At 42.5% G+C, this 23,634-nt stretch overlaps 2 protein-coding genes across 8 annotated transcripts in view; one reads left to right on the top strand and one right to left on the bottom strand.

The window, feature by feature from the left end:
• Positions 1-1,556: 1,556 nt before the first annotated feature.
• LOC118120694 (gamma-interferon-inducible lysosomal thiol reductase-like) lies at positions 1,557-5,561 on the top strand. Its single transcript, XM_035175879.2, has 7 exons — positions 1,557-1,858; positions 3,014-3,202; positions 3,316-3,387; positions 3,475-3,564; positions 4,208-4,360; positions 4,919-4,987; positions 5,288-5,561. Exons 1-7 carry the CDS (start codon positions 1,718-1,720, stop codon positions 5,345-5,347), a joined length of 774 nt encoding a protein of 257 aa, XP_035031770.2. The 5' UTR covers positions 1,557-1,717; the 3' UTR covers positions 5,348-5,561.
• Positions 5,562-5,647: 86 nt separating this feature from the next.
• LOC118120692 (cAMP-specific 3',5'-cyclic phosphodiesterase 4D) overlaps positions 5,648-23,634 on the bottom strand; it is an 89,393-nt gene continuing 71,406 nt past the window's right edge. For 4 of the 7 annotated variants that reach the window (XM_035175870.2, XM_035175867.2, XM_047342815.1 and 1 more), the window contains 14 exons: positions 23,426-23,467; positions 22,359-22,395; positions 21,405-21,478; positions 21,273-21,322; positions 20,607-20,719; positions 17,058-17,151; positions 14,290-14,462; positions 14,067-14,165; positions 13,265-13,429; positions 12,964-13,063; positions 12,289-12,443; positions 11,118-11,240; positions 10,558-10,740; positions 5,648-10,376 (listed from right to left, as the gene is read on the bottom strand). In XM_035175870.2, the coding sequence (XP_035031761.1) occupies positions 9,807-10,376; positions 10,558-10,740; positions 11,118-11,240; positions 12,289-12,443; positions 12,964-13,063; positions 13,265-13,429; positions 14,067-14,165; positions 14,290-14,462; positions 17,058-17,151; positions 20,607-20,719; positions 21,273-21,322; positions 21,405-21,478; positions 22,359-22,395; positions 23,426-23,467 (1,978 nt within the window). In that variant the 3' untranslated portion in view covers positions 5,648-9,806. Of the gene's footprint in view, positions 10,377-10,557; positions 10,741-11,117; positions 11,241-12,288; positions 12,444-12,963; positions 13,064-13,264; positions 13,430-14,066; positions 14,166-14,289; positions 14,463-17,057; positions 17,152-20,606; positions 20,720-21,272; positions 21,323-21,404; positions 21,479-22,358; positions 22,429-23,425; positions 23,468-23,634 lie in introns of all 7 variants that reach the window. The other 3 variants (XM_047342814.1, XM_035175871.2, XM_035175869.2) reach the window with 2 other exon arrangements.

The following is a 23,634-nucleotide window of genomic DNA, read 5'->3' as shown; positions in this document are numbered from 1 at the left end:
ATTTATTGACTAAATTGTGAAATAAGGTCATTATAGTTTCCCAGAAACTGTCACAAACTGCAGGTTCAAAACCCAAAGATATTCATTTCATTATCATATGTGGCAATAAAAAAAAGCAGCAAATTCTCATGTTTGAGAAGCTGGAAGAAAACATTTTGAATTTTGGATTGGAAAGGCTGAAACTAATCAATTGGTTATTCAAGTAAAACCTCTGTAGAAACCCCACAGGCTGACTGTGTACAATGAGCATTAGGTGGCCTATTATGGTTCAGGCAGCACCACAGATCCACGTATACAAATACACTGGGCACCAGAATATAAGAAATATAGTAGAACCTTGTAAACAGCAGTTTATGACATTACTGTCATATAAAACAGAAAACGTTGCAACATTCAGGGTTTCTGCAGGGATCCTCAAATCCTTTAAGAGTTTTAGAATCTAATTTAACTATCTCCAAATGATTTTGAGACAAGACCAGCACGTACCTGGACATAAACGTGCATCCAATCTCCAAACTGTGCAGCATTTCATCAAAAGAAAACTGGTCTTACCTTCTGAAGAGACTCTTCTGGCTCGTTTGGATGCAAACTGCTGAATAATTATGTCCTTAGGGAACCTGGAACTCACCAGGACAAAGTTATCACTATTATAGGTTATGTATCGTCAGCATTAATCTGACCCCAATGTAGTTAGAGTCAGTTTATCCAAAAGGAGATAATCCATGGTGTTGATGGTGTTGGATCAGCCTCCATTGTTTTCTGAATCCACCTGTGCTTCCTGCGTGACGACGCCAGATGATTTCCCGCCTTTACTGCAGCTTCCCCGCCGTCATTTCCCAGAGGAAACACGTCGAGTCCCCGGAGGAACGACGATAATGGCTTCTGCGTCACTAAAGTTTTAAAACTGCGTAAATATCGCCATTAAAACAAACCGCTGCAGGCGTGTTTCCTCAAACTGACCCCAAGATGGCGCCAGAACTTCCTGCTTCTTCTTCTCATTTCTCTCAGTCATCTCTTTCTAAGCTGTTTTTGTGCTTGAATTATATTCTAAATTTAATAATATTTTGCTCTAATAGTAATATAACATATATAATAATCTCTTTTGCCTGTAAACTATAAGCTCCTATTTAATTTAACCACACACAAAAATCTTGCTAGTGTTCAACAACTACAGCTCCCATAAGGCTTGGCTTTATAGTCCATCTTCACTTTGTGGGTCTGCACAGTTTAGTGTTAAATATCATCCTTCTGCAAATGTTGCATTTCCCTGAATTTACTGTATTTAATAACTGATCTGCTCATGTGGAGCCACTGGAGGGAGCACAACCACCATGAAATTGTAGATGGAGGCTTATCGCCATTAAAAGTTGCCGTTGCATTTGTGAATTTTATTTTTTACTTTTATATCACTATTACATCCTTCATGATTAAAAGCATCTGATTAATCCCAGATTTTAACGGGCACATATTAGTTTTTATAATTTATTCTCTTGTCCATGGAGCCAGAAGCAGGAGTGACCCAGGGTCCTTGAAGGCAGCACTGGTCAATCCAACCTGGGGTTAATAAACTGCTGATGAGACTGATAATGGGGCTCTGAAGGAAGAGGAGCAGCTCCAGTCCTCAGTGTCCAATCTGTTCTCTGTCTGTCCTCAGTTTCCTCTGTGTCCTATCTGTAACTCAGTGTCCTCTAAGCTGTGTGGACTTCTGATTTCCAACATGAAGCTGCCTGCTCTGCTGCCTGTGTTCTTACTGCTCTGCTCTGAGAGCAGAGGTTCTGAGGCGTCTCATCCCAAACCGGCCTGTCGTTATCCTCCATCTCAGTGGTGTCGATCACTAGAGATTGCAATCGAGTGTAAGGTGAGTAAAGAAATACACAACTTAGACTTTTTTTTTTTACAATTTATTTTTGTATTAACTCCTTGTGCATATCAACAGTGAGTGTTTCAACTAAAAATGTTCAAATGTTTAATTTCAAAGAAAAAATACTGTATTTTTGATGTTGTAATATATTGCCGTGGATCATAAAAAGATGGAAGTAGAGCAGTTTATCTTTTACTAGATTGTTAAAGTGTTTGTAGGCCTCCTACTGTAAAGGTAGAAAGTTCAGCCAATTACCTGAAGTATATTTATGTTAGACCTGACCTGCTCTATATTTTGTTCAGGTTCCAGACTTTCTGAAGTTTATTCATGTGAGAATCATTATCAAACACGGTTTTCTTCTATCTTAATTCACGAAATCATACAAATTACTTAATCACTCTGTTTTTGGAAGATGGGATTATACTGAGCCCCATAATATTAACATTACCATTGACCAGCATTGTCTCAAAACATGGGGAATTGAATTCAGCCGAGTTCAAAGCTTATGTCTGCGTCTAAATTGGAGTCATGCTTCAGAAATTGAACACCAGAGGTTTTTCATGTGACTGGCAGAGCAGCTCTGGGTCAAACAACACAAGCTGATCATTAGTTCAGAGATGGAGCTGAAGGCTGCAAGCAAAAAACCAGGGTGTGCAGTTTGTCACGATGTGAACATTGTGAGCTACAAGCTTTACCATTGTGCTTTATTAGGTAAACATTGCTTTAAAATGCTGTAAATCACGAGTAAAATGAAAAGTAAAAATGTTTGTTTGACCAATAGTTTGAAATCCAAAGATATTAAGATAAACAAAAGCACGACAGTCATTACAATTACCAAAGCTTTAAATCTAAATTTAATTTATATTATATTTTTACTGTTTCAGAACTAAATCGTTTACGGTTTTCCCTCTTTTACTCATTTGGTATCTGGTCCACTTTATATCTATTGGTGGGATCTTGTCCTTTATCCTATGATAATGTTAAATGGTCAAAATGTCATAAAATCATGCTTATTGTTGCAACACACAGAAAGATTTTGTGTCTTAACCAATTCATTTACTTCCTGGATAATAATAACAACTTAAAAAGGGTAGATCAGCCTTTTTGAGAACATACAATCTTGTTTCCCCCCCACCCCCTTCTTCTGTGTAGGTTCAGAAGCAGTGTATGGAGTTGAATGCCACCAGACCAAACCGGGCTGTACCTCCAGTATCTGTCTCTCTGTACTATGAGAGCTTGTGTCCGGCCTGCAGAATCTTCATCACCCAGCAGCTGTTCCCCACCTGGACGATGCTGCAGGACATCATGGCCGTCACTCTGGTGCCCTACGGGAACGCTAAGGCACTCAGATCTTAACACACACACAGCGGCACTTAAAGCAGAGAGAAGATTTTACGTCATCCCACAAATTCTTACTGTGAATTCTTGAAAAGACTTGTGTATTTCTCTTGTAGGAGGTTTCGTCAGGAAATTCCCCCTTCACCTGTCAGCATGGCGAGCCCGAATGCAGAGGAAACCTAATTGAGGTTTGCATGTTTCCTCACCTCTACCTCGTGTCAGGTTTGGTTTCTATAGAAGCAGAATGACTTTGGATGAACTGATGTGCTCCTCAGGCCTGTATCATCCACTTAACAAGACACTCAGCACTTCAGATCATCAGCTGCATGGAGTCAGCTGCAAATGTTCTCAATGCTGCACAGCCTGTGAGTATCTACAGACAGGGGTCTTATAGTATTTGCATCGTTTGGGTCATGACTGCATGAAGTGGAACCAAAGTACAACTCACTACACTGAACACATTTTTTTCATAATCCGGTCGCATCTTTAAAAAACGCTGTAAGGGTAGATTCAGGTGCTTCAGATGATCAGATGCGTCAGCTGTTTTAAAAATCTACAGCTGCAACTACCATTGATTTTTCTCAATTCAAAATGGCAGAATTGTAAAAAAAATGTCTTGAATGTTCTTAATAATCAAAATATTTTAAAAATCCAGAGATATTTATTAATCAGTCGTAGAATATGAGGGGAAAAACAGCAAGAACTCAAATTAAAGGTCAAAAGAGCTGCAGATTGATTTTGAGTGAAGTGACAAATTGTTGCAGCAACTAAAACAAAATTATTTACAAGTGGTTAAAAAGAACTAACTGAACATATTCAAAGGAAGAGTTTGTTGATGTGTCAGCGTTGGCACGTTATTTTTTTTCTCTTCACGCTCTACAGCAAACAAACAGTGACCATTGGGATTTTTACTATTGATGTCAAAATTGATTAAAACCCTCCTGAAGACTTGCTGTAATAAACGGAGTCTCGTCAGTGATGCAGACTTCGTGTCGTCTGTTGTCTCAGTGCCTGCAGCTCTACGCTCCCTCTGTCTCCTGGTCGAGTGTCGACTCCTGTGTGAAAACTGGACTGGGATACCGGCTGATGCACGCCAACGCCGTCATGACCAGAGCGCTGAGCCCACCTCACACTCACGTCCCCTGGGTCACCTTTAACGGGGTAATACACAAGTCACACTCTTGACTACTTACAGTGTGACAGTGGTACAAAAAAGTTCTGTTTTAGATTTGTTGGCTGTAGAAGCAGAAGTATTCAGTTGTCATCTAATGTCGAAAGGACATTATTTTGTAGCTCACATTGTATGAAACCCAGATTAAATATTAATTGGACTCGTGCATAAGCTTATTTTGGTGAGTTAAACAGTCCTTCAGTGTTCAGGTCAATAGTAAAATGGAGCAGTCGATTTAGAAAGGAAGGAAACACGTGAAACTACTTATGATGCTGGAAGCTGATTTAATTATCTTGTTTCTGTCGGTTGCAAATGATCGAGGAAATGTTTGTCTTGAATTCATTCCTTTGTATTTAATTATATGATTTGTACTTGTGTAGTGTGCATACCTACATGTGTCCCAAGAAATGTGTTTTGGTACAAAGAAGGGGAAACAGCATCTGGATTTCTCTGTAGAGCTGCTGATGACACTCTGCACATCTTACATTTCACAGTCTAAATAATAAACAGTGGTAAAAATTACTAACAAAATAAATGTTGCATTGCAGGAATACACGGAGGAGAACGAGGACAGGGCCATGTCGTCCCTTTTCCAATTGGTTTGTCAACTTTACAAGGTGAGGACTTGTTTTGTTTGTGCAGGTTCTGGTATAAATGTGTGAAAAGTTTAGTAAAATCTTCTGACAAGTTCGAAATTAAAATATCTGCACAGAATATAAAAACATGTCATTATCTCAAATTCAGCCCAAGACCTTTTGACATTTCCACAATTATGTTTTAAAGTATTTTTTGTCTAAAAAGTAAATTTTGATTCTGTATATTTTTGTCTCTTATCTCTAATTCCAATCACTGCAACCCTCACATTTACAAAGATTTGTTTCTGCTGGGATGTGACTGTTCCTCTATTCCGTCTACAGGGGGTGAAGCCTCCAGTCTGCACTGGAGCCCAGGTCAGACTGAACAGAAGCTTCTGCTAAACCCAACAAAACCAACTATAATATTGCTGCCTGCATAAAAACATATCATAACATGCATAATGTACTTAAAGCAGTAAACTCATAAAGGAATGTTTAGTTTTTGTTAAAGAATGTTTTAGTTGATGTAGATCTGGGATCATACAGTGGGATTTTGTGTCTCTTGTACTTTCATGGGAACAGATTTGAAAGTGTAATAAATCTGACTTGTCTTTCATGTCGCTCTTCTATATCCATTTGAAAAACATTGTTCATTAGGATGACTACATAGAACAAAAGAAATAATAAACAACCGATCTGGTATAAATTTCCATATAATTTATTGGCATTTTCCACTTGAAACACCCTGAACTCCCGAGACTCTTTCGGCTAAAAATGAGAAACAAAAATATATTCATTTTTCCTTTGACAAAACATTGGAGTGGCAGATGTATACATACTTGTAAAGTATACTTGATTATCAGGCTCCAGAACATAAAATCAAACGTCTTATGTTACAGTACTTTGTCTCGACATAAATGTTTTGAAGAATAAATATCTTTTATAGAGGTTTGCACGACACAGGCTGAGAAAACGAGACAGCATGAACATAAACACCGGCAGCATCAGTGCGACAGGGAAAATGAAGCAAGAGCAGCGACTCTGCTGCTCATCAACACATTTAACACTGTGTGGCACTGACGTCTTCCTGGAAAGAGCCACGGTGCGGAATTCAACACGCTGATGAAACGCCTCAGATCAGCCGCACACTCCACGTTCAGCTAAATGAAAATTTGTTTCAGGTTCACAAACATCCCACATGATGGAAAGTGTCTGTTCATATCGAACAGATTCCCTCAAACGGCTTTTCTGGTCAGCCACAGATGCTGTTGCTGATTGTGCAGAGACTGTAATACATATATTTTGTTAAGTTCAATTTACTTTTCAAGTTACTGATTCTTATCTTGTCAAATATTGACACATAGCCAAAAAGTACAAGAAGTTTCCACTGGACACACAATGAAATATTAAAACACATTTGGTATCGCTGGTGTGTCAAAAATAGATTTGATTTTTTTAGACAGATTAAAAGTTTACTAGGCTGCAATGTATATTACACAATGCAATTTGAAGTTGTTTTTGGAGCATTACCAGTAGTTCAGGTAAAAACAAAATGTTTCCAATCAGGCACAGGAAATGGCCACATCTCTAATGGCCATAACATTCGGACATGTCTGGTGTGCAAGTATAAATTTTGTCCAGATGATGGCACTAGAGATAAAGTCAGCGATGACCTAGCTGCTGACGTTTACATGGTATTCACGTAGCACGCAGGCATCTATGGTTCATTTTTGCCAAATAAAGTTAAATGCTTTTGTAGCAAATTATATTTATTCTATGAAATTACAATAAATATGAGTAAATACATATGAGAAAACTTTTCCAGTTTCAGGCTAATTTATGGGTAAATGACAAAACTCTTAGGATCAACTCAAAATGATTGCTCTGAAGTTAGATTCTATGCTGAACGCTTGTAGTGAATACATATCATGTATACTTGTATTCTGACTCTTTTAGGCCTAGAAATAAGAAAGCATCTGTTTTTTTCCAGTCTCCAGAACCGTGAAGGAAACATAAAGAGAAGAACAGTGAGTGAAAAGGCGTTCTGAGGCTCAGCATGTTAAAAACAGCAGCATGGTCTTTAAACACCAGGTTCCATCCTCTCCTGTCACATGTAAGGCTTATGAATGAAGCTTACTTGCTGAATTAATGAAATACTGTTCGACTAGTGTTTTTTTTACTACTGCCGGACCAGGGAGTGCATCATATCCTGTGTAGTGCTTGTTCACTCCCTGGTCTTTCTACCTCAGTGACGGCGTCGACCGTTCATCTAGACTGAAACATGTACTTGGTACAGAAAGAGTCGTGAAACTCCTGAAACTACACACATTCTCAAGTCCCAGCTTTGTGATTAGGAAAGGGCTGAACAGACTGATCCTAGGTTGCACAAAATCTAGTAAATTCTCTGCTTTAAATACTGTTGACATCTATCATTGGTAAAAACTAACACTATAAAGTCAATGACTTCGATACAATCATCAGGTTAAAATCTCTAGTGTAAAAATGCACAGAATCGTAGGCTGGCAGGTGTTTGTGTGTTTTCAACACTTATGGCACACAGTTGATCCCAGTCGAGCACTAATGACCAAATACACTGGAAGCCTGATGGAACACAGTCGGTCTACTTTGAACTACAGGCGATTCGTGTCTCTCAGGAACTTATGAAACTGTGCTGCTCCTTGTGATCTCTGCAGCAGTTCCCGTCGGCAGGGTAGGAAAGTAACACCACTGTGATTTGGGGGGTTTTAAGATCTGTACTGATTCAGGGGGAAAAAGGAAAGCCATTAATTTGAAAGGACACTCGACTAATTTTAGATATGGAGGTCAGCTTATTTGAGTACAACCCGTGGCAACTGTTGTGTAACGTCTAACGTGGCTCTGAAGGGGTTTGAGATTACAGATTGATAATAAAAACCCTGCGGCACCGACATAAAACAAATCAGGACGGAGGGGAGATCTAATGAAAGGCACTATTGAGTTGCTTGGTCGTTAATGTAGGATCCATTGTTATGTGACTTAATGTCAGTAAAATCTCTGCCTCCACAAAAAACATGTTTATGTTATCAGTCTTCCGACTTGATCGCAGCACAATACTAAATTTCTGGATAATTCCAACGACAAGATCATTGTGACGGGAGTGGAACTGGCCAACACGTCCCCAGAGCTGTTTTTGTCACATGGGTGAGGTTTGAAATATCAGCGAGTGAAATTGTTACATGAAATCATAGAAACCCTTAAGCTTTACTTCAAAGGTTTAATAAATACTTTGTTTAAGTTTAATTTAAAGTTTCTTCCCGGGAATAACTGAATCGTATTCAATTGAACTGAACACTGCTGCTTAGGACTCTGAGTTCCAGTCTGTAGATTATATACACATATATTATTAAATTGTGGGTGATAAACCAATCACAACGAGGCCAAATCAACCGACACTGGGTGCTGCTGTCGTCACATGGTTTTCATTTCCTCCCCCAGGTTATGTTTTCATCTGCGTTTGCATTGAACAAAGATGCTGCATCCGAAAATAATCAGGCATGTGTACATCGCTGATCTCCATAATCACATGAAATTTGGTGCAGATCTGGATAATGACTTGGAGTTTGTGAATGAAAATATAGATTTTTAGGGGAGGGGGCTTTATTCAGTTAGTGTAGGGTAAAAAATATTTCTTAATATCAGAAAGGATATTTTTCCTGTGCTTGATGATTTTCTGTTGAGACAGTGGTTCAGTTACTTCCCTGCCCTGCCCTGCAGGTACCCAGCATCAGATCGTCCTCCTGTCCTGTTCGCGTGAGGCTACAGTGGGTGAAGCCCTTTGTGTGACTGAATAGAAGAGCTGTACAGCAGAGATGGTAAAGTGCTACTGCGGACCGGAGGCACCCTGATTAAAAAATGCTTTTGAAGCACATTAACACAGACGAGACCAGCAAACGTACAACAGAGAACTGTCCCGAAATCAGAACCTTAAACAATGACACCATTTAACATCATCTCAGGCTAAAAAAAAAAAATAGCTTAAAACAAATTATACAGGTGGTGTCCTCTGTGTGTTGAACCCGTGAGACTGCGGTTCAGTCCTCTTCAGTGTCCAATCTCTGTGGTGCTACAAGTTGGTTGTTTAACTGCTTCATGTGCCAAATTGACTATTAAAGGGTTTTAATACAAATGTAGAAGGTTAAACCAAGACTCTAGTTTGGAGGTAAATCAAACTGAAGTTCTGGGTCGGGGGTCAGGTCAGGAGTACTCACTACATCCGTGCTACATTAGATTTTTTAGTTTCTCTTCATACCCTGAGGTTTAGGTCCATCGATTTTCTCGCTGCTCACCTTCATCCTGTATTTGGTAAAATTATTTATCGCTCACATCATTCTCGCAACAAAGAAATCATACTCACTTATTCCAAACGGATTCAATAATTTCATAAACTAAAAACTATGGTGCAAAAATAATTTCCAAGACCCTGTTCGATCCACCGTGATCCTCATTCGCTGCTGTTCACAAACAGTTCTTTTGGAGGAAGACATTTCCTTTCATTTATGTAGCTGTTGGAGTATCACACCCCAGCTCCGTTCTTCTTCCCAGTGAAACTGCAGCAGTCTTTGTCTGGGACGCTCTGAACTGAAGCTACAACGACGCAGGACGGGACACAAAGGCCTATCAGGCATCCAAAGAGAGGCTAAAACGATTCTTCTTTGATGAAAAATAAAATCAAACAGAGGGTGAACGTCCCTCTGTTCTCCAGAGAGAGTGTCTCCAGTGTAAAGGGACTGTGGTGATTTTACAGACTTTATTGGTAAAGGCCTGCCCTGCCTCTTCCTTCCTACATCTCCTGTCTCTCAGGCCGGGCAGGTTGTGCTGGTTGTTACGTGCCGATACGCAGGCAGGACACCCCGTCGCCCTCCTGGCTCAGTTCTTTGTCCCTGTCGGTGCCCCCCCTCCCCGGGGAGGACAGGTGTCTGTGGGGAAGGGGGCTCCGCACCGACAAGGTAGCCAGACTCAGGGTTCGGGGCGGGTGAGGCGACGGGGGGCGGTACCTGCTGCTGCTGCTGCTGCTGTGGGGGTCTGGAGAAAGGGAAGGGGAGGAGTCCAGGTGGCGCTCCCCGCCCGACTGGGACTCGTCCTCTAGGGGGCTATCCAGATCTGACTCCACATCATCCTCCTCCTCTTCCTCCAGAGTGAGTTCAAACTGGAACTTGTCCCCACCTCCTCCTCCTCCTGAAGGGAGAGATCCTCCTGCTCCCAGTGGTCCTCCTCCTGGCTCAGCCTCCAGGTGGTGCTCCTCTGGGCTGGAAGGCGAGGGGCTGTGGGGGATCATGCTCTGGTACCATTCCCTGTTGTCCTCCAGAGTGTCCAGGATGTCCTGGGCATCAGGGTGCACCAGGTCAGCCCAGGTCTCCCACAGAGGGTGGACGATGTAATCGATGAATCCCACCTGGTCGTAAAAATGCATAATTATAATGATGAACACAACATTTTTGCATTTGTTGCTTAAAGGTCTTCCTGTGTTCGCCCAAATCCCATGTTTTTCTAAAAATAATATGGCCGCTGTCTCAATTTCAGTTTTACAATCTACATTTATTCCCTCCACATCTGTGTGTTTCAGTGGTTCTTACCTGACTCTTCTCTATGGAGGCGTTGTGTTTGTCACACATGGGACTGATCTCCATGCCCTTGTCCCGCTCCCGGTCTCCCTGGGTGAAGAACTCCACCATGATGCGGTCCGTCCACTGCCGGTACAGCTCCAGCGGTTTGGTTGGGTTGCTCAGGTCGGCACAGTGGACCATGTTCTGCAGAACCTGGAGGAGGTGGACGGACGATAAGGATGATTTTGGTTAATCTCATCATCATTCTGCCAGGACCACAACAAAACCACATGGCTCTGTACTTCAGATCTGTACAAACGCAGTGACCACTGTGTCCAGCAGGCAGCAGCACTATCACGCCCACTCCTTGGTAGAACAGCTGTTCAGTTTGCTGTCTGTGAGCGAAGAGGTCAGAGTGGAAACAGGTTGTGTGTGAGAACTGCTTGTTTCAGTTAGTGCTCACTGTGAAGATTTAATCTAATAAACAGTGAAGTTAAGCCTCAGTTCATCAAACTACATACATATTTATAAATCCCTAAGTTATGACTATATGTATTCCTTTGTCCATGGTCAGCAGGGGGCGCTCTCACCTGAATGCGGTCAGAGTAGTTGTCGAGCAGCAGGACTCCCAGACTCGTCACCTTCTTGGTTTCCACCATCGTCTTCATGTCCGCCAAGAAGTTCATGTGTTTGGACATATCAGTGGCCAGCACCTGCAGGGGGCGACAGTCACACCAACAGAGACACAGCTTCAGTCACATGTTTCCATGAGGTGACGTGTGAACTGTTGAGCTCTGTATTTACACAGTCAGCGGGGAATTCCTGGTCTTTTAATCCTTTTTAATGATGACATTTAATGAAGTGTGTATATGAAACAATGCACTTTACATCCCACAGTGTGTCTTTCAAATTGTATGAGGTTAGTGACTGTTTGTCTCTGCATGTCTATATGTGTTAGGGGGAGGGGTTCTGGAGGGAGCTCGGAATAGAACCTCTGCTCCTTCACATTGAAAGGGAACAGTTGAGGTGGTCCTGGATCAGATCAGGAGGCCTTCTAGGCTCCTTCCTGGACATGCCTAGGAACTAGGAAGAGACCCAGGGATAGAACCAGAACTCGCCTGAGGGGTTATATATTTGTCTCTGGCCTGGGGACGACTCAGGACACCCCAGGAGGAGCTGGAAAGCGTGGCTCAGGTGAGGGAGGTCTGGAATCCCCTACTTGGCTGGGTACCTCCACGACCTGAGCCCTGATAACCCGAAGACACTGGATGTCTTTATGTTTGTGTTACTAAATCTGATTTCAATAAATCAAAAGACACCTCAGTCAGATTAAGCTCTAACAGCAACAATGAAATCCTTGAGTCAAGTTTGTTCTACCTGTTCTTGCATCTCATTGATAAATCCTCCTATACATGAACACTATGTACTCTCTCCTCTACTGCAGTGTTTTAAGCTTTTCTCTTGTTTTTTGTGCCTCTTTTCCAACTCTCTTTGACGTTACACTTTTATTAGACCCATCCAGCTGAAGATGAAAAAAGTCGTAAATAACTAACTGTCGTTCAGCGTCCTCAGCTGCATGATGTTTTGCCAGCAGCCTTTTCAAAGTCGTCTGTTACCAGAAACATGGAGCTGCTGTATCAGAACGCAAACTTTACACGACCCTGAGTACAATTTAATATGTGAGGTGACCCGTTCAGGTACAGCGCGACTGAAAAGCAAAACAGTCATGATAACGTCATGTAGAAACTGCAGCAGCCTCACCATGTCGATCACCATCTTGCGGAGGGACTCTTTCAGTTTCTTGCTGAGGTTTTGGAACATGTCACAGTTGTCCTCTTGGAGCAGTTTGAAGCCCACAGCGAGGTGGTGGTTCTCCAGCACCGACGCATCGTTGTACATCACTGCCAACTCCGAACCTGCAGAGATAACGACGGAAACGTGTTAACAGGACAACCTCAAATATAGTTCCAGTTCATTTATCACTCTGAATCAGTGCTCATGGTATCCCTGTCTAACTTCCAGATCCAGATCCAGATCCAGACCTAATGGCCACAGCATGACCCCCTGCCGACCTTAAATGTGTCAGTACCGGCAACCATTGATAATATCAGCCAATCATCTGATCACTATATAAACCTTAAATCAAACTGTTTTATTGGAAGTAAAGTGTAGTAAAGTAGTGTTTGAAAGTTTAATAAAATGTTTGAATATTATACAGTGCTTAAGAAAGTATGTTATGTAGTGTTCAAATATTCCTAATCATTTAAGTATCTCAAAAATATTCTGACATAATCTAAGGGTTATCACATTAATATAACTTTTGTTTGAAGATTAAATTAAATTAAAATTCGTCAAATATATCACAATGTTTCCGATCTTGGAGTCATGTTTGGACCAAGCCTGTTTGGGCAGATGTCGACAAAGAGAGAAACCTACTGGTGTTTATTAGGAACTGGTTGGTGACTCCTGGGTGGTCGACGTCATGGATGGCACTTGCAAACAGAGCTGCCATGATCTCCAGGTCTGTGAACACGGCCTGGGATGGACCAAGGAGAAGAAACAGATACATTCAAAACGATGCGCTGATTCAATATTGAAACTGTGACTTATTTCGAATGAGAAATAACAAACGTGTTAATTAGGTTGTCAAAAATCAGGATGGAGGGGGTCTTGATACTTTCTAAAATCCATATAAAAGTAACCAGAAGCTACAGCAGCAGCAGGTTTCTCATCTCACCTCTAAAGCGGGGGTGGACAGGAGGACATGTGTGGACTGCACCACGTCAGCTGCATGGATGTTGTTGTGATAAGCTACGTCAGCGTGGTAGTGGTCCTCTAAGGTCATCATGAAGGTGATGAAGGTGTCGACCGGGATCTTAAAGGTTTTAAAAAGATCTCTCTCCTGACAGGATGAGAGGGAACATTGAAGTCACATGCACATCCAGTAACACATGTTAGAGATTATTCTTTTTAACTGTAACATGGGAGGCTCCTGTTTATTCTCATTATCCGGGAAGTTGCAATAAGTTTGCCTCTAACAGGTTTTTCCCCAAATCCCAAAAATGCACTACAGACGCTGACAGACTTCATAGTAACAGAAACATCAACATTTAGCAATTTAAGTTTTTAAATCATGTCTCAAACCAACAATAGCTGATTTTTTGGGCCACCTGGGGGCAGCAGAAACAAGCGTGGCATGTATAACATACTTTATCATCATCTCTCCAGTTGATATGTTGCAAAGCATTTGCTTATTTTCACATCCAGCAATTACAGAGAAACTTCATAACACATTTGGAGTCATGATTGTGTCCAGCTTCACTTTCTTTTTGCTCTGGTTTTGGCCTTTGCCAAGTTCAGAGGAAAACATCTGGCTCTTTAGCTACTAAATGCTTTCACCAGTTTGTGTACTACAGTGTCGAGCAGGTAGATTAAAGTGGTTTTAACATCTTTTCTCGTTCAACAGCTGCAATGTTATGAAAAAGAAAAGTAAACATACAGAGCAGACATCTTATGAATGAGCTGAAACTCCTTCCTACCTGGAAGATGGAGTGCATGATCACCGTCAAAGGCCGGTTTCCGGAATATTCTGCTATCTTGAAAATATCCAGACCCCAACGATTAACGTCGTCGATCTCCTGGAGAAATGAAACAGGACGTTTATGAGACAAAGAGTTTCTTAGTGTGTATCTGTGTGTGTGTGTGTGTGTGTGTGTGTGTGTGTGTGTGTGTGTGTGTGTGTGTGTGTGTATGTGAACCCACCTTGGCCAGCAGACTCTCGTGCGGCGCACTGACTCCGAAGCGAGGGATGCAGGCGGGGGCTAAGCCGGGACTCTGTGTGGGCTTTTTCAATCCGCTGATCTGTGACATCGGCCTCTTCTTCTTCTCTTTCTCCTTAGAAGGTGGAGACAGGATCTCCACGTCATGTTGTTTCTCTAGAACGTGAACACAGACACATTTCGTTAAGGGCAGATTCATAAGTGACTCATTACGTGTGAGGCTAAAGGAACACAGATCGCAACCTCAACCAATGAGCTATGCTGCACGTCCTCAGCCTCCTGAGATACTAAACAGAAGTAGTATCTTAGCTTTGACTGAATCATTTGAAGGGACCTGACCAAAGAGTGTGTGACGTCTGCAACTGTAGAAGTGTGAAGTGTGTCTAGTCCCACTAACTATGGCTGCTACCACTCTTCCTGCTGCTACTACCAACAATTCTACTATTAACCTATTACACTACAGTTCCATTTACTAACTATTTGCATGAAACTATATCGCCACAAAATCCAGATTTAACTGTATTATCTACTTTACTTCCTGCATTCTTCTACCTCACCTACATCACTCGACCTATACAGACTCAGAGTGTTACGCTAGCAGCAGCTAACGTAGGCTGAGTGCACTGGCCTGCTGAGCTCTGTAAATCTAAGATGAATCATTTGTAACTCAACTCCCACCAGATTAGTTTAATTCTCAAATTTTCTTCAGACCCAACCAACGCTGACTCAGGAGACATCACATGAGGAAATCAAACTGATTTGCACAGCGCCCTCTGGAGCCAAAACATCAAACTTCTTCATACAAGCATTAAAACTTCTCAAGAGCTGTAAATAGGAACTGATGTAATAAAATAAGCTTATTCAATATCTTTCAGTCATATTTTTTTTGTAGCTTACTATATATGCAGCTTTCTGATACATAAGATCTTTAAAATAGCATTATGATTAGATCTCATCCGTATGTAGGAAGACAAGGTTTATCAACAAACAGGAACATAAACAGGTATAATTATGCAGTAACAGCAGTACACAGCTGTATTGTCAGAGCAGTGGGTGCACAATACCAGCAGCAGAAAGCAAAGGATGATGGGTAAAACTTCTCAGGAGATCAGCATTGTTGTGAGCTTGATGACGAAGCATGTGTCATGTTTTTCAAATGTAGCCTTGGTTTCTTTATTCTAACCCACTGTGAAGCGAGTAATCCCTTAAACAAGAATGTGGGAATCACCAAAACAAGGTTTCCACCGACGGTATCGCCTTAATCGACATAAGCTCCATATGATGTGTTGACACAAAGGTGCTGTCCCAGCACAAACGCTAGTGTTGAAAATGACTCATCTCTTTTTTCTACACACCAAGAGAGTGATGATCCCTTTCTGACATCCCAGACAGCCCGCTTCACCTCGCGTCCACATCTCCTCCACTGTATTTTCCATTCACGTGTATTTATAAGCACAGAAAGAATATCCAGATCTCAGGCCAGATACAAACACCAGCCACCACAAGGACGCAGAGCGACCTGAGTGACAGCGTCACACAAGGCGCTGCCTGGCCTCTCTCACCTCTCTCACAGTGCCTCCTCTTCCTCACACCCAAAACCCTGGTGGTGATTTCCATACGCAGCCGAGCTTGACGCCGAGGCCCTCATGTCAAAACGGCGTCCAACTGACAGCCCCATCGTCGATCGGCTGGACTTCCATCCTGCCGGCAGGGCTGTTGAAGACTGAGCCTCCTATTGATGCAACACGCTGTCTAATAATATTGCACCCTGTTGCTACGACAACGCCACACAGTGTGTCCGGGAATGCTATCTGTCTCCGCACTTCTCTTTTAGAGGAAGGACAAATCCTCACCTTCTCCATACATCAATACAACACTCCTCTCTTCCTTCTTTTTTTTTTTTTTTTAACATTTAAAAAAATCTTCCTTCTATCTTTCCTTCCCTTAAAAAAATCCACTTTCCCTCTTAATTTCTGTGTCTTTAAGATTAAAATTCTCTCCCTTCCACTTCCGTTCTTTCATGTTTTCCATCTATTTTCTCCTCTTTTCCTAAACAAGCACTTATGCTTTTCTTTTTTTTTTTTTTCCTTGAATCTCTTTTCTCCTTTTGTCTATGAGAAACTCTATTTCCTTTTACGAGTTCCTTTTCTGCATCCCTCTTCCCTTCTGTGTCGCTTCTCAACATTCCTCCGCTAATAAAAAACACATCATTGTCATTATTGCTCTAATAAAACACCACTTAACTGTCCCTGCTCCTTATTCTCCCACCATCTCATACACGCGATGCTGGCTGACCTGCTAACGTTCACATGTGTTGAAGGTCAGTTTGGTGTAATGCTTGTAGAATAGAACTGTCAGCAGAACAGTCAATAAACGCAGGTGATGCAATCAAGAGGAGCGGGACAGCACCACAGACACAAAGCTCACTGACACGTCTGTGATAACACAACATGTCATTTACACAATGCAATGTTTGCAGTCCCCTCAATTTATATCAATGACAGACTAAATATCAAAAGCATCTCTCAGTATAACAGTTTAACGTCACAATAAACTAACTACAGCCACTGAAATTACCATAAAATTGGCTCAATATCATTTTAAAACCATTTAAACAAAAGCTTAATATTAGAACTCAGATGACGGAGGGTTGGGTTTACCAATATATTTCATTTAAATGATGAAATGATGAGCAACAGCCTATTCCCTTTCACATTCGTTCACCTGTTTATGTCGGGTGTTAAAACTCACCTAGGAAAGTGCTCGCGATGAACTCTGACACCTGATTCCCTGAGCGGCTTGTCTCTGAAAGCTGCGTCAGCTCACGGTTCAGCATCCTCTTAAACTGTGTGGACACAAAACCAAATACAGGTGAATAAACACGTTAACACACACACACATTGACAAGGTGTATGTGTAGCAGTGAAATGAATAGTGATACCTTGATATACCTGTGAACACACAAGATAATGGTGGAGACGATGTGCATTGTGGTTCTGCATTCAACTAAAAGACGACATCCACCCATGAATAACTTTCTTTATTTTGAATTTACATTCTTAATCTTTTTTTTTTTTTTACAGAGACACGACACAAGATGCTCTATCGTCTTTGCAGAGGTTTCAAATTTGGGAGCCCATCATGGACTTATGCTCACAGATATGGTGTCATTTCAAGTAACAGCACATTTAATTCTGTCTTTATATCCTAGGATTCACATTTACCTAATCTGAAACGCTTTCAATTCAAGGTGTTGTTTTCTTCATCTTTACGTGTTTTGATTTCTAATATACGAGAAGAAAAGCTCTAGGAACTGTGTTGTTTCGGTTCATTTGCACTGTTGCTGCTAAAAACACCAGCGTAACATTCATGTCCAAAAAAAAAACTTAAAACAAAACAAAAGTGTTCAGTGTTTCCCTCCTGAGTTTTATCACAGCAGCAGCTTCCACACTGATTATGTAACAGCTCTGGCACGTGGTGGATGACGGAGGAGGGGGATTTGGGGAGAGAGAGTGATGCTGCAGTAGTTCCTCATAGACACACACACACACACACACACACACACACACACACATGAAATATAATCCTGTATAGCTATAACTAAAATTCTCAGATTTTCTGCTCCTGTAGATTCTTGCCACAACTGTGCACTGCCATGCTTTCCCTTTTCTGCCCCTTCAATTCACACACACACACACACACACACAATGTGTCTTGTGTGGCTAAGTCGTCAGGGGACATTACACTTTGTATTTGTTCCCGTCCCTATAATGTGACTGTGTAAAAACATTTAGGTCCCCACAACATGAGCAATACCTGAACACACACACACACACACACACACACACACACACACACACACACACACACACACACACACACACAGCATGTTTACAAAAGACACACGACATATTACTGCTTCTATAAACACAGCCAATAAACACTATTAACATGCATGACTTTCCTTTCTCACACACACACACACACACACACACACACACACACACACACACACACACACACACACACACACACACTCACGTGCAGACACAAACACACACATTTCCAGCGTTCCGCTCTGAGTCCTGAGTCAGATCCAACAGGCGGGCTCACTCAGCATTCAGCCCCCTGCAAAGACTGCACCGCCGATCAATAGATCCCAGTGTAAACAAGGCAAGCCAGCGGAGCTCCATGTCGCTCACCTGTCTGAGTCTCCAGCACAGGCGAACCCAGAGCGCCGATGATGCAGGCATGTCAACCCCCGCATGTTGATGTTAGAGGTCGGTAGAATCCCCCCCAAAAATAAATTAAAAACCCTCAAGCGGACCAGTTTGCTGGCTCAGTGTCAGGCTGAAATCTGCTCATTCAGTCCTGCTCCACACTCGGCAGGGACGGTCTGAACAGGAGCAGAAGACCTCTTGGAAATAGAAAAAGTTCCCACAGTTCCCCTGTGCTGTCCTGTAGGTGACAGGGGGGGCTGCAGGGTGGGGGGGTAGGAGGGATGGGGGTGGGGGGGCAGGGTGAGGCTGGGAATGTGGTCTCTCATCGGGGGAGGAGAGGGTGTGACTGCAGACGCTCGTCCAGCTCCTGTCACACGCTGTCAGTGAGAAACATAAAGAGGGAGGGAGAGGCTGCGAGGAACCCCCCCTCCCCCTTCTCCTCCTCCTACTCCTACTCCCCCGCCCCACACACTGTTGCCGCTCTCTCTGTCCAATCAGATTCGCCCGGCTCCAGGGGCTGGGTGGAGGAGAGGGATCCGATTGGCTGACCGCGAGATGGAGGAGGTTTGAGAGTAGCAGCCCGACGACGGCGAGGGGAGGCAGGAAGGAGTGAAGTGGGGAGGAGATGCTGATTAATTCTTTCAGCGGAGGGCGACGCCATTCATGAATAAAAAAAAAAAACCTTAACGGCCATGATCACACTGCAGCTGGATGTGGTATGAAATGATGCTTGTCTCTTACGCCTGGTTTAGATTGGATTGTAGGCTGCTACCACAGGACCCCCCCCCGCATCCAGAAGAAAACAACTGGCATTAGCCGGGGCTACAAGTGTAGAACGCAAGATGGATAATCGATTACAAGCGTCGCTGACCCTGGAGCCAAAATGCTGATGTGGACGGAGATTGTTTTAGTTTGAAAATGTAGATTTTACTGTGTGCAGTGACGGCAATGCCAGACAACATTCCTTGGAGGAACAGAGTGGACGAGATGGAGCTTAAGCTGATAGAATTGAATTAAAGAAGATGGGTGCAGACCCAGAAGTCGCTCTGTGGATGAGACTGAGTGATTTGAGTTTGATTTGGGCAGCCATGGTCAGTTTTAGGCTGATTGCAGACCTGTAAGGGTTTTACTGGGCTTGAAGGGAGGTCTGCCAGAAGGGTTATGCAGTACATGGCTATTCAAATAATGGTCTGTGTCACGAGTTGGGAAGAACACTGAGTCAGGTAAGACGTTGCGTTCTACAAATGCGTCTTTTCACCAGCGAGCAAACCGAGGCTCCACCAGGTGGATCCTTCCCTGCGCAACATATCCCATGATTCATTGCATTTCTGTGACAAACTATTTTTCATAGAGGTACTGTTGGTGGCAAATGAGGCAAAAAAACGTCAAAAGATTTTTTTTTTAAATGTAAGTACTCAACCAAACAGCTAGCATGTTGAAAAAAACATCCTTTCAATGTTTTTTATCAACTGAAGAACGTTTCCATTCGAAGCTCTGTTGCTAGGCGACGACTGTAAGGGCGGGACAAGCTGGTGATGCAGTACTAAGACCACACCGTCTCAGTTTGGCTCGGCCGACGCCGTCTACGAAGAAGGATGCAGCCGCGTAGACCAGGTCCCCCGATGGATGCAGCCCGTGAATTGAGACACAGCTAATAACGAGTGATCAAACATGGCCCCCAGGAGAGATCAAGAGACCATTTTTAAGTTGAAACCCGGATGAAGAGATTTACGGGCGGGGACGACTAATGGCTCCGGGATAGGAGTTCAGTCTTAGAGAAGTTTAGTTGAAAATAGATTTCCATCATCCACATGGGCATCTCAAACTGTCCATAGGGGTCATCTGGCAGCAGGGACAGTAGTAGTAGAATGTCGTCTGCATATCTTACATACTTTGAGGGCATGAGCACATTCATGCTCCCCTGCTGCCCTGAAACTCACATCAACCGGCTGAAACTCTCAGTAAACACACACAATTAATGTGCTTTAACTGGTGAGGACCCAGTAACGTGGAGATTAACAACAGGTGGCACTTATGTTCCTGCTGCGGACTCCAGAGTGTGTACGAAATGAATCCTCACCTTGTTGGAGGCCATCTCGCTGACAGAGTCTCTCGTCTGCAGCGTCTCCAGTTGGTCCAAACACCAGTCCAGCTCCTCCAGTGTCTCCACTGCCAGCTTCTGGTAAGGCTCCTCTGAAAGGTCAGGGGTCACACAAACACAGTTCAGGGGCTAACACAAGCCTTCATAACCCTCAACTTATAACTACTACCTTGAACACGACTCAAAATACAGTTTGCAGCTTCACATAATGAGGGAGAACATTAAAAATGAACTCTAAATTGGACTTTTTCAGTGAGGCGTTAAATTGAATATATTTGGACTTTTTTGCGATGTCAAGTGTTCGGTTCGAACTTAGAACTGGAGAACCTTTTTTTTAATAAAACACTTTGCTGATGAAAACACTAAAATATACCGATTTGTGTAATCTAGTCATGTTACACACATTTTTTGAAGACTATAATAAAACAAACTGCATCACATTGTTTATACTTGATAAACTAAAGCTCAGATTTTTTATTTCAGTCTAATATCCGCCCAGTCGGACCCGCATGTAAAATATCTAATGCCTAATTAAATGGTAACTAGTCTTCCATAAAAGACGTGCCACTGTACAGCTACACACTGAGACTGGTTGTAAAAGCTTTGAGCAGATGCAGACCCCCATATAGTACTGTAAACACTGACCTGCGAGACATGGTTTACACATGGACGGCTGGTTGCTGCTTGATGGCCGCCTGGAACAGGGAACAGATGAGGCTTTAGCAAAATAACAAGAAAACAACCAGTTAGTCATCCACTCTGTTTACTGGCTCTTACTTGTTTGCCACACGATCTTGCAGATGTGTCAGAGCCGCAAAGTTACTTCGCACTGTTCGCAGACTGGCGAGAACCTAGAGGAGAAAAACAGTCGGTTGTAAGACGCAGTCTGGGTTTAGAGACACATGAGACATGGTCCGTCGAGATATAAGATATATTCCCCCCCCACCTTTAGAAACACAACCGAGTTTCTATCAAGCTCATTTTGAGATTTGCTTTGACAAGAGGCACCAACACTTGGCTGGAATCAGTCAGTAAATAATGAAGTGTAGCTTTCCTGAGACGTGCATGTAAATACACAATATACAACACTTCGGTTGGGTTATTATTGGAACTTTTAAAGACTTTTTAAGGCTTTTTTAATGTAATGTAATGTAACGTAATAAAATAAAATAAGTTGGGGTAATTGAAAGATCGGTTTATGATAAAGATTCACAGAAAACCCACAACATCCCATAATTAGCCTGATCATATGACCAACTACACCAAATCTTGCTGCTGTGTACCAAACTATTTGCGCTTCCCAAAAACACGAATGTTTAGGTAAATTAGTTAAATATCAAACTGCAGGGAGGTAAATGAAACATGGTAAAGTACAGGCTGGATCAGATTGGAAATACAAAATGCACAATGATTTTCGTCATGGGCCAACATTAGTGACGAGTAAAGAGTCAGTACAAGCTGTTCAGTACAAAGAGAGTGTGCGTGGGTGTTTTCTGTGAAAAATGAACCACTTCTTATGTTTCAAACCGGTGAGTAAGGGCCAGTGAGGAGTCGTGTGGATTGTCTGGACAGACCCACACCAACAATTAGACATTATTAGTTAGAATGGAACATTATAATGTCCCTGGAAACCACGAGTGCTTGATGCTGCCCGAGGCTACAACATCTCACATAACTCCTGGTCTCACAGAACCAGCATTGTGTTGAGGTACATGTGTAAATACTACTGACCTGAGCAAATGGAGTCACTATCATGTCTTCTCCGTGCCTGTAAGAGCCACAGACACACACAGACAGAGATCTAGTGAAAAAGTCATGTGACAGGGTTCAGAAGATACCATGTGATTCCAGAACATCAAAACACAAACACACAAATAATGACAACAAATACCTGTTGTCATCAGGATCTCAATGAGGACTGTATGGGAATATTAGATTGGTTGGTCTCAAATACAGTGGATATAGGGAAAGGAGATAACTTTAGTCACACAACTATTTCTTGGAGGCAGAGATGCAGGTTAGAGTTACACCTCAGAGGGGAAGAGCCATAGATCTACTGCCACATTTCAAATTTAAATACGACTAAAGTCTAGTAGATAAGATAAAAGGTAAAAAAGTTGTAACTTACCATGTGAAAATATAATTTAGCTCAGAGTTTTGGTTTTGGTTCTCAAGTCACCATATAAAACCACTGGGAATAGTTTACAGAAAACTGGAGTGAATGTAGCAGATGATATATAGTTTAATGATGTAGAAGTTGGCAGAGTAGCCAGACGTAGCAAATATTTGCTATTAAGTTAAGTATGACAACTTAACAACCCAATGTCAGACCAATATTTTCTGCGAGTGTCAAAAATCCCCTAATTTTTCTCTTGCATGAAGCCTCCAAGAAATAAATTGTTATAACTTTAACTGTGTACAGGTGGGGGTGTGGGGGGAGGGGGGGCAGCGTTCATGCATGGGGTGCTGGGAAACTGCTGGAGAGGTACAGCTCTCTGGAAGATTTAGGGTCACGACATGCACCTCATAACAATTCAGACTTCAGGGTAAATCCATGCTGCCAGTGAAAAGTACAGGGTCCAATAACTATAACATCGACTGACTAGATTTATGACTGTTGCTGGGACTGTTTGCAGGGATGCTGGCTCTGGAGTCGAGCGTCCCAAGTTACGTTCTCAAGGGTGCGTTCAGGAAAAGGTGGGGGGTTGTGGGTGAAGTGGTGGGTTTGACTCGTAACAACATGGCACCGTGCAAAGAGAAAGACAGAGCGTCACAGCAGTCTCCACACTTTGTCTCACCGAGGTAGCCAATTGACTTCCCAATGCTTCAATCCCTCCTCCCTTCAAAACAAAGGAGCAACAGCTATTGGTGGCGGAGGCCCCATCTACACTCTGGCTTCAAAGAGGCTGCTAGCTGCACAGAGAAATCTTTAGCTGCACGTCGTCACACACGGACCGGAGAGAAAAACCTGCTCTGAGCTGAGGATGTAGTTTCGGCTTTCGTTGGG

This window comes from Hippoglossus stenolepis, chromosome 14 (assembly GCF_022539355.2).
Source record: "Hippoglossus stenolepis isolate QCI-W04-F060 chromosome 14, HSTE1.2, whole genome shotgun sequence".
Taxonomy (NCBI): domain Eukaryota; kingdom Metazoa; phylum Chordata; class Actinopteri; order Pleuronectiformes; family Pleuronectidae; genus Hippoglossus; species Hippoglossus stenolepis.
This window is presented reverse-complemented; position numbering and strand designations above follow the sequence as displayed.

Excerpts from the sequence above, each read along its gene's own strand:
- LOC118120694 (XM_035175879.2), top strand. The coding sequence starts at position 1,718 with ATGAAGCTGCCTGCTCTGCTGCCTGTGTTCTTACTGCTCTGCTCTGAG. Across the intron at positions 1,859-3,013 it reads AGATTGCAATCGAGTGTAAG|GTTCAGAAGCAGTGTATGGA; the intron begins GTGAGTAAAGAA and ends TCTTCTGTGTAG. Across the intron at positions 3,203-3,315 it reads TGCCCTACGGGAACGCTAAG|GAGGTTTCGTCAGGAAATTC; the intron begins GCACTCAGATCT and ends TTTCTCTTGTAG.